The following is a 14,875-nucleotide window of genomic DNA, read 5'->3' on the forward strand; positions in this document are numbered from 1 at the left end:
AGGATACATCATAGAATAGTTCACTATTTTCAGTGAGAGGAAATTGTGCTTTGAGTCTGTTACAAAAAATGCAGCCTTTTGCAGAACAATACTTTAAATGTTAGCCATTAATTCAAAATAGTTTAAAGATGCAAAATATATGGAGATGAATGGGAACAAGAGACCTCTCAAATAGTGGGACCGTAAGTAGAGTATCTAAATTTCCCAGAAATACTGTTTCATCACAAATGAAAGGTAGATAGAGAAGAGTGATGGCATCAAGATGAACTGATTTTCATCTTGTTCTTATAATAAAAATGGTTCAGCTTAAATATAGCAGGTTTAACAGAAGAGTGCACTACAGATATTGCTTAAGATTTTACAGCATTCCTTTGATGTTGTCTGACTGCCCTCTTCAGGATGACACTGAATCTTAGTCTGCTTAGTGATAATATCTGTTTCTAGAAGTAACCAATCTAATGCCTAAATTGCTTCTTTTCTTTTTTTAGTTGCAAACTGCCAATTGAGTAAGGGTGTTAAGTAGCAAATTATACCAAGTCAGGTAATAAGGGTGAAAGTTGAGTTTTATTATGCTTCATGTTATTTAATTCTTTGTGGGAGTAAGAGATCATCAATTTTCATTTTAACTCTTGGCATTTTATGATTTTTTTTTCATGTACAGTAGATTTCCTAATACTAGACAACTGTGCTGGAGTTTGTATGTAATATATTTCATGTCTAAGGTTGATCTCAGGTATGGAGAAATGAGGAAGGTCTTATCCTGTAATTGTCTTCCCCCTCTTTGCTCTCTCATATATATGTTTAGTGCAGAGTTTCTCTTGCAGCAAACAGCTTTTTGCATTTGCAGCTTTTAAATAGCGCTCTGCACCATGAAATACATAGAACTGTTTTTCTAGAAACACTGTTTTGAGAAAAGCTGCAGAACACATTTGTACTACTTCAGAATCTTATCATATGCAAAGCTGAGTTGTCAAGTGGTAAAACACTGGTTTGGACTCTACAGTGGATGTGATTAAACAGTAATATGGAAATTAGCAAAGGAGTCTCTCTAAATAAGAAAGTACTGCAAGCGTTCCTTCATTTTGGGGTTTTTTTCCCCTGAATTTTTGTTGGTATAGATTTGTCCTGTGGAATAACCTGTGGTTTTATGGCATTGTGTGTTTAGAGGACGTCATTGCTAGTATTATTGTCCTGGAATTCCATTTGTCTTTCCCTTCCTCTTAGTAAAGTCAGAGCAAAGTTGTTAGTTTTGGTTTTTGTTCTCTTTGGTTTTTTTGGTGGATTTATTGGTTGGTTGTTTTTTTGTTTGTTGTTTCGTTATTTTATTTAGAAGGATATTTAGTAGCAAATCACCTTCTAGTACTGATAGAAAAGATTACATGTTGTACAAAATCACCACATTTAAAATGACTTTTAGAGAAATAGTCTGGAGTTTGTTATGCTGCTTACAAGCCTACTTTTTATTCCCTTAGGATAATTTCCCCAGTGCTTAGCAGCTTCTTTGGCTCTCCTATGGCTCTGATATTTTAGGAGCATACTGCTTTCACCGTTGTGTGTTATTTGTCCCCTAGTTTCAGAATTCCTTATGTACATCTGTTTCTAGCAAGTATATCCTGATAGCACACTCAAGGGCCACGTAAGCATATCCTCACATGGATCTGTTGGCAAATCTATTTGATACTTGCAACTCAGACCAGTCCTATTTTCTGAGACTTTGAATATGGAAAACATTACTTTTTCTTAATATCATCTTGGGATTTCTCTTGTATAGTTTAACATAACACATTTCTAATTTTGGACGTGACAAGTTTGAAGCAGAAAGTTGCATAAGGAGCTGAAATTTTGATAGTATGGATGTGGAGAATGATACTGCAAATGTAATTCATCTAACCATTGTAGCTGATTATAGGATATTTTTTGCAAGTGAATGGTATATGGATTTATATTTATTTCTTTTCCTTAACAGGCAAGCTAATGAGGAATATCAAGTGCTGGCTAATTCATGGCGCTATTCATCTGCTTTTTCAAACAAACTGTTTTTCACAATAGTGGATTATGACGAAGGGGCAGATGTTTTTCAGCAGGTAAATGTTGAATACTGTAAAGCATTGTTGATTTTTAGAACTACATATCAATTTGTCAAATAATACAAGATTAGTTTCTGTTTGCAGGTGTGTACCCCTGTTTTGTATATACTTTTCTCCTGGTTAAAAACACAGCAGTTTCTGTGACATCATTGAAGACAGACTCTACTAATAACCACTTCTAGTATTTTCCAAGTGTAGTTGAAAATCTTTGTTTATAGATTCCATTATATGTATATATATATAAGCAACTTTTTTCTAAGCAATTGTTTAGGCCATTTTTTAGAATTAAACACATTGTAAGTAACATTTTCATTTAAAGATTTCCTTTATTTTCTCTTTAGAGAATAAAAAGCTCTTTAGTAAAACAGCATTTTAATTGCTTTTATGTAATACAATATTCTTCAGCTTCAGTAATATTTAGTCTGGAAGTTCTTCAGGGAAAAGAGAAAAAACTGTTTTACATCTTATTTGTTGGCTATGAAGAGTAAAAGTTGGAGAATAGTTTAAGGTCTGCTCTGAAATAGACAAGTCAAGGAAAAAGGCATCTCTTGAAAATGAATACTAAATATTGACATGCTTATCTTTGATATTTGTCCATTGATTGAAGCTAAAAGTTCAGATTAGGAGGAGTGAAAAACTTTGAAATTATCTGTATATTTTAAATACCTTTTGGTGAAATGTGTGACTTCAAATGTTCAGAGGAAAGATTAATATGTCTTTTGAAAATATTTACTTTAAATAAATTAAATAGTGTGTTTAATAAATGGTTATTAGTGGCTTAAGATTTTGCTTTAAAATTAATTTTTTTTGCTATAAACATTAAAGGCTTTATAACCTATAGACTATATAAACTGGTGAACTTTATATATGTTGTAACCTGCATGGTTATAATAATACAAAATATTTTGTTTGATCTTTCCTTAAGCCAATCAGCACATGTTAGAAGAGTCTAGTTCAACTTATTCCTTGTGTAACAGGGCACAAATTCAGTTTATTTCAAATGGTATGCATTTAAAATCATGTTTACATTTAGACAAAATTAAGCATAAGTATGTAAGGGGGTTTTTTAGGAGACAGTGTTAAGAATAAGTTTTGACTATGAATAATGACTATTTCAATGTGGATTTAAGGGAAATGCAGTTCTGACTTTACATTTATGTGAAAAGTTATGTAATACTGATGCCATAGCAAAAAACCCTAGAAGTAATGTGAATTTGATTTTTGCAGCTTTTCCCATGTTTATAGAGAAATGATAAACCAGATCCAGATCAGCTGCCTCCAAACACTGTACAATGTCTGAATGTTTCTGTATCTTATAAAATATTTTATTTAACTATTTCACAGCATGTGTTTTAGCCTCTCTTGGAATACTTTTTATTTCCAAATAATTTCAGTAAAGAGGGCTATTTTTTTACTTAGATGGAAAATATTTTAATAGTTGATAATTTCCATTGATAAATTCAGCTTTGTACTTGATTCAATATAAAGTTTTGCTAGTGTGGTGTGAACTTCATTTTTCAGGATTTAAAAAAAATACTTCTTATTTAAAAAGCTCCATATTGCATCAGCTTTAAGTATTAGTCCTGATTTTTTAATGTTAATTTTCATTTTTTTTTCTAGTGCTTTATTGCATGATTTCTGAGATGGCCTGAATACAGAGGAATTTTATATTGTGAAATGACATTTTCCTATACTACCTTGCATAGCTGAAGTCAAAATTCAAATAGCAAATGTATATGTAGATCTATTTGTTTATCACTTTTGAGGATTTTTTAATATACTATGAATAGTTCCAGTGGCATCAACACGTGAATTATCAGTAACTCTAGGGCAAGTTATGTAGTTTAAGCTAGTTATCCAGTCCATTTTGGATTCCAAAAAAGCCTAGTCACTAGTGGTTAGTCTCTTGTAGCCAAACAATGCCAAGCTACTTTGTTTCCTTAGAATTATAAGTTAATATACTTTAGTAGCTTGGTTGGGTGCAGGGTCTCTGTTTTACCAATTACAGGAAAGGTCTTACAATGTATGAGAACTTTAAAGCATTAAGATACTCTTATATAGAAAAGCTTGTGGATGAACATTCTAAATAATTAAGCATCCTGAAGAATCTACTGGAAGGAATATTGTGAGCACTCTTTTTGAAGGACTGTATATGAGAATATTTCCAAATATGTAATGTATGGAGGCAAGTGATATTTTTATGCTAATTAGATATGTGTTATTGAGGCTATTGTGGTGTTCTATTTTGAGGATAAGGTTACTAATTTTTTTCTGGCTGTTTTTCCTGGTTTTGTAGCTGAACATGAACTCTGCTCCGACTTTCATGCATTTTCCTCCGAAGGGTAAACCCAAGAGAGCTGACACATTTGACCTGCAGAGAATCGGATTTGCAGCTGAACAGCTAGCTAAATGGATAGCCGACAGAACAGATGTTCATGTAAGTCTTTCAGCAATTTTAAAAGTGGAAAGTAAATGTATCTTTGTGGTTTGAGACAGGTTGACGATAAATTCCATCTTTCCTTAATAACTTCCTTTGTCAAGTGAGGGTTCTACAACACATTAGAAAAATAACGTTTGGTACTTATGAGAACTTCTGCAGATTATATTCCATTCTTGCTTTGTTATAGTCTAATTCTGGATAAAAACAAGCAGTAATAATTAGTTGTTAATAAATAAAATGTACTTTATAAAACTATATACAAAACACTTAGATTCAAAGGTAGCTGCTTGTAGTTCAGACACAACCTACAAATCTTTTGAAGAAATAATGTTTCAGAGTTGGACAGTTCCAAATTAAACATGAATATTTTTCATAGTATGTGCTCATTAAAGAAAGTACTTTTTTTTCTTATTAAAGTATATTTAGAGACTAGTCTTGCTGACTCTGAAACCCGATTCCAGGTGCTCCATTATATTTGGTGCTCCACATGGGACATGATTTGTATGTATGCATTTATTACAATCTGTATTTGCATTTTTCCTTCCAGATTAGAGTGTTCAGGCCTCCTAACTATTCTGGTACAATTGCATTGGCTCTTCTGGTATCTCTTGTTGGTGGCTTGTTATATCTGCGAAGAAATAATCTAGAGTTCATCTATAACAAAACTGGCTGGGCCATGGCAGCTCTGGTATGCAGATTTTCCTTACTAATGTGCTTTTTATTAATTTCCTTTCTTAGCATATGTTTTTATTATTTACAGGATAAATTAAAAACCATTGCATTAGTTCAGAATGATAGTGTCAGAAAAAGATTCATAATCCAGATTCTGGGTCTAATTCTCATAAGAAGTGAGTATCAGTTACTATGAGTGACTCACTGAAAATGAGCAAATACTCTGATAGCTTCAGTTTTTTGTTGAATTTTAGTATGAAAATATTTCCAGTAATGGTTGCTGATGTTTATGGCTATTGTTCAACTTGCCCTTTTTTAATAAAATCCAAAATGTCAATCAATTGTTTTAGTATAGGTATTGATGTCAGACTGTATCACTTTAGAGTAATGAAAGTTTGAGAAAAAAAAAAAAAGGCTTTTATGTTTTTAAGACAGTGATAAAACATCTGAGAAACAAAGAAAAAGAGGGAACTGTTTCCAAAACTGGTTTCAGTAGTACTGACCTTAACATTCTACTGTTAACCTAAATGAGTGTAGGATGATCTTAGTGTTAGCTCTGAGGAAAGACTAGATCTAGCCACATGTGCTTGAAATAGTAGTCAACTCAATCCTCAAAACCATAAATAATGAATGAAGCTTGAATTTGCTTAATAGTGTTTACATAGTGGTTTTCAAATAACTGAGTAGACTGATGAAAAATGTGGGATGTGCAACTTAGTTAGCTGTCTCAGTTTTAAACAGGAAATAGTATTCAGGGATGGTAGATGCTGTTATAGTGCATCAGCAAGCACTCATTTCTCTGACATCGTTGTGACTGACAGAAGAGGAAAAATCTGAGGAACAGCATCAAATGCTTAATTTTCAGGGACATGGCATCAGAAGCATGGGTTTCAACACTAAAATAGTGTCTGTAATTAGTGAGTCCAATCCAACATTTGACTGTTCTAGTAGTTACATCAATGGGGAACACTACTTTTTAGAAATTCATCCACATGTTTTTTGCAATATAAACAAAACTTTTATTCTTTTGCCATTTATTCATTTTAAAGACTTTTCCTCAAGTTGTATCAATATGAATTAACCTTTCTTGAAAGGACGTGGCTAGGATTTTATATGGAATATGAGTTTTGTTTCTACATCAGCATTTATGTTTTATTTCTCATCTAGGCTCCCTTTCCCAAGAAAGCTTGCACCAGGTAGTCTTTTGAGGTCTTGTTTCTACCTGGGCTATTTTATAGTTCTGTGTGTTTTAGTTCTGCAAGACTTAGGTTATCCTAAAACTGGTTTTTCGTTTTCAATGTCATATTACTGGTTTGCTATTCTGCTCTGATTAAAAATGTGAGAAGATACCTTCTTTTTGTGGTACTGTCACCTGATGGGCCTTTGGCAGGCTTTATCTCATAAAGGTCAAAGATGAAATTACCTAGCATCTGGTCAGTTCTAATGTATATGTCGAGATTATTAATATGCTCTTAAGGAAAGCTCTTTATTCTGAATTCTTTAATATTTGGCATTAATCTTGAATAATGGCTTCTGATAATGCTGTTTTCTCTCATGAGCTGTCATGGCTTTTCCTACTAGTCTAGGAAAACATCTTTATTTAAGCAGTTTGTTAATCTACACCATACATTGAGGGAGGAATACAGAACAAGTTTTCAAATAAACCACCAGTAAGCCTACATTTCAAGTAGAATGAACTTTCCTTTTGATCTAGAGAGCCAGGATCAGAATGTCTTCTCTATTCCAGGATGTCTTTTAGAATATCCCAAGATCTAGCACAGAGTTTTGACATGTCTCTCCCAAAGTCTTTCATATTTAATTCCATATATTTTTCTAGGTTACCATTATTTTTCAATGATAATGCTTTCTGAAGATGTTCTACCACCAGTTGGTCTCACATTTGATGTGTATTGGTCTAACTTTTTTTTTATTTCTAATTTTTAGCAACAACCTGACTAAAGCAATAATTATCACAAGACAATAGATACTTGTGTCAAAAAATCAAATGAAGATATGTAATCAGTGGTATTTCCTTTGTTTAACCATGCAGTCTATCTCTGGAGACAGCAATTTCATCTCAATTTCATACCTCAGACTTTTCAGATGAAAAGTTTGTTTCAATGTTTTGTGCAATTGTTTTTTTTTCTCTTGGTGAGGTTAAAAATGAGTTCTTCAAATCATAGAATCATTCTACTACAAGCTGCAATAAATAGTTGAAGATATAATAAAATTGAGAAAATGAATGCATCAGTTTTTTCTTAGAATGTTTGCTGTTCTCTTTAGCACAAGCTCAAGAGTTTCCATCTGAACATGACTGTAAATTGCTGTGTAGAAAACCTATAATGACATTCAGCTGAACTCCTGAGGACAGATCCAAATGTAATCAAATATTTTAAGAAATGTATTAAGGTCATTCAGTAATTGTCATCCTGCTGATTGTATAGACAAGCAAGTAACTAAAATGGCATTAATGCCCTATATTGTTGCTAATACTTTTCCCTGTAAAATTCTGTTTACATTAAAAATTAATAGCACTTAAAGGATGTTTTAGGAAGTGGTCTTATATTTGAAAGTATATTGTAATTAATCATGGCATTGAGCCAATGCTTTACTATTTTAATTGTTATTGGTCTGACTTCACAATGTAGCAAAAGCCCCATACCCTGTAAAGTGATGACTTAGCAAAGATCATACATTTACCAGAAGTCCTTTTGGTTTTATTCAGACCTGCACAAGCATACAAGTTAATTTTATAACTTATTTTTGGTGGAATCAGCAGGGACTCCTGATTGCAGGCTTTTGGACAGATGACCTAAGTTAATGACTAAAATTTGTTGTGAATGATGGAAGAAAATGGGCAGTCACTAATATTATATATATATATATATATTATATAATGTAATAATATATTCAATATTGTATAGTTATGATTCTCTGACATAGTGCGCTTTTTTCCTACCAGTAAACTTAAAGCTTCTTTTTTTGATAAAAGCTCATTAAAAGGAAAAATTGATAAGATGGTATCTAGTTAAGGAGAGAAAGTAATGCCTAGGAAAATGCTTGTTATGAAGGGTATAAATAAGTAATAAATGTTTAATTATAAATCATTATGTTCTTCATGAATATTTTTTCCTTTCTGAACTTTCAAAACCAAATTAAACAGAAATCCTGGCAAGACATTTAAAGGCTACAGAGAGCTCACATTTTCAGCAGAAGTATTGACAATTATTTTGCTCCTTATTGCAAATTGTTTTTTCAGATGGTATAGAGCTGAGAAAGCACAAAAGCACTTTTCTAAAAGCGTTAGGTTTGGATTTTAAATGCTTTTCGGATGTACTGCTAGGTGGCTAGTATTCATTAAACATACTGAAAATAACATTTTTAAATTCCAACTGAAACCTTTTAATAGAGATTATGGTGTTCAGTGATTGAAAACTGTATCATTGCAAACAAAGGACTCTTGTTTTCTTGTTCTTGTTTTGTTAGAGCTTCTCAGTTTCCTTTGAACAGTTTTCATGTTCCCAAATCTTAAAAAAGGAAAAAAAAAAGTTGGTTACTTTTCATTTAAATGAAAAATGGATTGTGTCACTGTTGCTAAAAATTAGAAGAAAATTCTCAGCATAAAGAGTCTGTGCTGTTTTGACAGAGGATCCCAGAAATGTTAATTTGATAACTTCATTGATATAAAAATGTTGTCTCATAGACAGTATTTCCAGTAGTGTTTTAGAAGAATATTTAGGAATGCAGTTTTTAGTGATGCATCTAATAGTTTTGATAGACTTGTGGAAGCAAGACCACAGGTTTAATCTCACAAATTGATTCCAGTGCCAGCTCAAGCAAGACCATCAAATTGGTTTTGCCCTCAGCATTAGATTGCACCACAGCAATATATGTGGTTTCGTCCCCTCATTGAAGTGCTGCAGGCTCTGGTAGTATCTTGTATGCCTTAGGCGTTTTCACTTGCAACATTACCCAGAAGAGTTTTAGGATGGCAAACCAGGATGACTTGAGTCCCAGTACATAATATCCCAAAAGATGTCTTTTGAAATCCCATGTAAAATTTATCCCCTAGATTATTTTGTGCTTTAATTCAAAATCTGCTATTCATGTATGGATATTTTTCCCTCTGACATGCCAACACAAAGATAACAAAGGACTTCAGTTCTTAGATATTTGCAGACTCCTGTCCTTTTATGCTGGTAGCAAGAAGCAATTCAGACTCTTCAGGATTCTTCATTTCTTAAGCAGGGAGAAGAAAAGGTCAGATGGTATAAACTAGGCAAGGTTCTAACAGTTTGGATAAGGAATTGCTTCATTTTAGACGACAGTATGTGTCCTGAGAGTTTCTGTTCTGTTGGCTGGACTGTCTTTTGACAGCGTTTTCTTTACCGGCCTGCTGTTTTCTGCATGTAATTTTCAATTTTACTTTATGTGTATATTTCAGATTTGCCTATATACCTGTGGAATCAGGGAAGACAAAATCTGTGCTCAGATTAGAAGGCAGCTACCTAGGATTTAATTCTCTTGGGCAAAATATGACAGGTCATTTGAATGAAGAGACAAAATGTGTGTTTCCTGTTCTCATAACAGTTAATGGGTATGAGAAATGTGTACTGTGTGGATACACTCCCCAGTACTTGCACCACATAGTACATTCATCAGCAGTTATTGGTGCAAAGGAGCTTGGAGGGTCTTATGGCTACTAGTGACTATTTCACCCCTTTCTGGAAATGAGGATGAAAAATTAATGTGCTTTATTCAAAGATAAACACTAGAACAAAGGTTTCCCTGTGTGGCTAGGTAGGCATCCAAAAGAACATCAATAAATTCTGATTGTTAATTTCCTTTTCTTCCTATAGTTAGAGGTTTTAGAGATGTAAAATTTAAAGATAAAATTCTCTTTGCTCCTGTTTTGCACTCTCTTCTTTAATTCTATATCTCTTATTGGAGAATCTGATAAGTGATGTACTTAGAAATGGATTACATAGCTCATAGCATGAGAGCCTTCACTGAGTGCAAAAGCAAGGCTAAACTGGTTAAGAAAGGATTACGTTTCTTTAAAACAGTAATTCTACAATGATTAGAATTTACATATACAGAACAATATAGAAATAAAGTGTAGAACTAGCTGTCATTCATTTTTATTGAACGTATGCTTGAATTTAACTATATTCATAAATGAATCTAAAATTTCATTATCTTTCTTACATTACAAAGTTTCCCATGTTCTTGGGTCTAAACTTGCAAAGAAATCTCATTATTGGTTTTGTATACTATCTGCTAATAGGAAACTTCTCTTCAAAAGGCATACTAAATGACTTTTTAAGTCTCCATTTTTGTTTGATGAACTAGCAGACAGTGTTAAACAAAACTTGGGCCTTTGAGAAGGGGATATATTAAACACAAATAAATAATTTGCAAGGTTTGCAAGACCAAGAAGTTGAGATACTCTGCTTATGTGCCTGTGAAGTTGTGTCTTGCTTGCAATTCAGTGTTCTGCTGGGACTCTTGGTGCTTTTATTTGTTCTTAGAAACCTTGTGATTTACACACAAATGCACCATGGGTGAGCTTAAAGCAGTCTCCCCCTTAGTGAAACTAAGGATGGAAGCCATCAAGGAAGCATCACTTGTAATTTGTTAACAAGGTCCTGCAGTAGGTCCATCTACACATGGAGTGTACTCACCCAGATCACCACTGTTTGGCTGCAGAGCCAAATACTCTGCTTGTTTTTATCATTTAGATGCAAAATAAACTGTCTAAATCTGGAAGCTCTTCAAATAGCTTAAACCCTGAAAAATATCCTGAACTCCATTGATAAATCAGGTGGCATGCAGCAGTCTGTGGTGTTCTTGGGGTCTGACAAGGAGAAAGAAGGAGCAGATAGAGGAAAGGTGTGTCTGTAGTCTTCCTCTCTGTAGAACTTCTGAAATACAGACTCTACTATGGAAAAGTGGCATTGTGATCAGAGATAAGTGCTCAACTTAAATCTCCTTTACTCCAGTTTTCATCCTTTGAACTTTGACAAGATCCAAGAAAACTGCAGAGAGGCACAATTTCTCTGCATATGAGAGTAAATATGAACAAGTGGATAATTTTTAGGAATTAATTTGGCAAAGTTTCTAACTGAGAAAAATCAACTCACAATAATGGTTAGTTTAGAAACATTTGGATCCCAAAGTATAGGATCCTATGGAAACTATGCCATTTGGAATGGTAAACGTTGTGTATCAGTGTGAATTACAGATGCACACATCTGTTCTACAAATAATGGTGTGTATTTTACAAACAGTGGAAGTCTGTAGTTTCCAATGTTGGTTTTTTTTACACAGATGATTGTAATTGGAGAATATAGAGCACAGCAAAATGAGCTTTAATGTCAAGCACTATATGTAGCATACTAAATTCTTGCATAAGGAATATGATGAAAATGCTCTGTTCTTAGGATACTTAAAATTAAATGAAGATTGGAAAAGGACAAGTAAGAACCTGGAAAATGTATTTTGGCTGATGAAAAAGTAATTTGGAAAAACACATAAAAGGAATACGATGGAAGGAAAACATTGCAAATCCAGCGTGTGGTAGACCAAATTAGTTTTTTTGGTCACTAACAGTTTGAACTGAAAGACTATGAAAGATGCCGTCAGGTTAAATAACCATATTGTTGAGTCCTTGCTTTTCAGTTAGGTTTATACTTGGCATTTTCCTCCCCCCACTATTGTGTCTCCTAGTTACTTCTTTTGCTAGATATTATACTGTCTCACAGTGTGGTATTTAAAGCATGAAAGATCTTCAGTAATTTGGGAGATTTATAATTTATAAAATATATGACTATATATAAAATGGCATAGAGACTTTTTGATCTTTCCATACAGAAGCAGATTTGGCCCTAGAGAATATAAATTACAAACTAATTTAAAAATTAGAAAAATTACTTCTCAGGGAAAGCACACTTTTAGAGAGGCACAGTTTGTGTACTCTGTGCATCTGTTATCTTTCAGTGTTTCACTTGTCAGCTAATTTCTTGCCTTTCTAAGTATCTTTCACCTCACTTTTGATACTTTCAATTTCAACACTTTTGTGCTTTCACATAAGCTATTGTGTGAGTCATCGCCAAAATTGCACTATAAATTTCTCTGCTAAAACAATCTGCAAGGTATAGAAATAACTATGTTACTCTTCTCCCAGTAACGTCACTGTATACTCTTTTCATTTTGTTGCACATAATTAATAAAAACACAATCCATTTGCTAGCAATTACTACCAGTATGTCTTCATCTGCCATGCTACCTTTTATGCTGTTACATTCTTAATCCTGTTAAAAGCAAAATGAAACACATTTTATATTAAAAATAACAACTTTTTCGTATTGTAATTAAACTTGTAGCACTACAGCAAAGTAGTAATTAAGCTGTATTTGAAAATGTATCTTTTCTTTCTATTACAATAGAAGTCTCATTAATAACACCACATTTAAATCGTTCTGCACACATTTCTTGGTATCTTAGCATTTCTCTTATGTCATGGGTACTCTTCCACTGCTTCTGTCTGGATCTTTAGATCATTCTTTTGCTTTGGGGTGATGTGGTACTATGATGAGTTGTCAGCATTCCATGGTCTTTGCTGGGAGGAGTATGATGCTGCTGCTTTCTTCCTCCTTGGTTTAGGGTCCACTTGGGGCTATTTCATGCTTTGTGCTTCTTCACTGATCTGTAACAAAATTTTACATCAAAATTTACAGGGTAAATCGAGGTAATCTTAAATATGTTGGATGCTTCTCCTTTGTTTTCTTTCTTAGCACTAAAACTGTTTTCTACATGCTCCTGTGTCTGTGTTTCTTTATTCACTATTGTAATATTTATAAGTTTGGGATCTCCAGTGTAATCCTGTGCATCATTTCTCGTCATTCCATACTGACACATTGTAGCCTGTGTTTACACTTTGGCTGTCTCTGCTGTCATCTCATCACTACTGTAATACATTAATATATTGGTCCTATCTATTTCATCCTAAACAGAATAGGGGGGAAAAATAATATGCTAATGTAATGTAAACTAGGTATGGTCACCTGGTCTTTGGACAAATTGCTGTTACCAAAAAACCAACCAAACAAAAAAAACACCCAAACCCCAAATGACAACAAAACCCAAAGCCAGGAAATCCAAGACAGATTTGAATAAAGTTTGACAAAATTCCATAATAAGACCTTGTTCTTATTTTTAGAGGTAGCAGTGCTGCATTTACAGAGATACAGAGCTACACTAGCTTATATTTACTTCACAAACATGTTACAAAATGTTTTTAAAGAAAACACTTTGAAGGGTTTTAGTAAACCCTGGTTTTGTAACTCACTATGGTACAAATTTTTACATTCATGATTCATCTGCCTTATCTTTATGACTTTATGATGCTATTTGGAATATTGATGTACAATATTCAATACAACTTTATTGAGTAAAAATGAGCATGTGCTGAACTTAAAATGTAGCTTTTGTAAAGGTTATCTACACTGATAAAACAAAAGACATATTTAGATGATACATGTTTCCTATTTCTCTCACTTGGTAATCCAAAATGCTATACTTTCCTCTTTAAATGGTCTTAATGACTCTTGGTACAACTGGTTTGTCATGTATATTCTACAGTATGATCTTCTGCAAGCATTAAGGTCTGTTTTTACAGTTGTCACACATCCCAGTTGTCACACTTTTTTCTTTTGGGAATTTTCAGCCTTTCCAGCAAATCAACCATTGCTATTTGTCATAGGTAAAATTAATCATAGCCATATGGGACACATAGTGAGAATTTCATAAAATAGGACAGATATTTTTTGAAGTAACTGGCTTTTTTCTATTACTTTATATATAATTTCAGACAAGAGAAAACAAAATGGTAAGATAAATATTTGTATAAGATTTAGAGGCAGAAATATTTTCATGGAAGGTTGTATAAATCTTGAGTACTAGTTTCTAGAATATTTGCAATGAATGCCTTCTACTGCTGCAAGTACTTGTTGTCATGTAGATGTGTAAATGTGGTGTATAAATTTAAGATTATTTCAAGTGAGATTTGGAAAATCTAGCTTGAGCTAAGTAATTTTCAGAATTTTATGAAAATTTTTAGAAGTCATTTAAGAATTTTATGAACGTAATGCGTCTGAAGCTACTATCCTAAAATTCAAATAGAGGTAGATGCTATGTCTGGTTAGTGAAAAAAATTACATATCTAAAGCAAGAATAATCAGCAGAATGGTTTTCTGTTCAGTCCTTCACAGTAAATTAATTAATATATCGTTTTTCTTTTTCTTTTCTAGTGTGTTGTATTTGCTATGACATCTGGTCAGATGTGGAATCACATCCGTGGACCACCATATGCACATAAAAATCCTCAGAATGGACAAGTGGTGAGTTCGTTATTTTAATTTTATTTTGAGGGGAAAGGATGTGTAAACAGTCACTTGCTACAGCAAGCCTACGATTGCAAATAATTGCAGGTCCATAGGTCTGTATGAAAGTCTGTCAGAGTCTTAAATGTTGCAAGCAGAGTCTGTTTTGAAATTTCAGATCTTTAGAAGGTGCCACCATCTCTGTTTCGAGCAATGAAATGAGTGGTTGTGTTGTTTAAACTTCTCTCTCTGCAGCTCCTAGCAGTAGGGAATGTTTTAGAAATTGTTCCATA

At 33.3% G+C, this 14,875-nt stretch overlaps 1 protein-coding gene across 1 annotated transcript in view; it reads left to right on the forward strand.

The window, feature by feature from the left end:
* The window catches only part of TUSC3 (tumor suppressor candidate 3), a 107,540-nt gene that overhangs the window by 42,994 nt on the left and 49,671 nt on the right, over positions 1-14,875 (forward strand). Inside the window, exons 5-8 of the mRNA XM_014311875.2 lie at positions 1,967-2,084; positions 4,384-4,524; positions 5,075-5,215; positions 14,511-14,600. Of these exons, the coding sequence (XP_014167350.2) occupies positions 1,967-2,084; positions 4,384-4,524; positions 5,075-5,215; positions 14,511-14,600 (490 nt within the window). The remainder of the gene's footprint in view (positions 1-1,966; positions 2,085-4,383; positions 4,525-5,074; positions 5,216-14,510; positions 14,601-14,875) is intronic.

Source organism: Geospiza fortis, unplaced genomic scaffold (assembly GCF_000277835.1).
Source record: "Geospiza fortis unplaced genomic scaffold, GeoFor_1.0 scaffold40, whole genome shotgun sequence".
NCBI lineage: Eukaryota > Metazoa > Chordata > Aves > Passeriformes > Thraupidae > Geospiza > Geospiza fortis.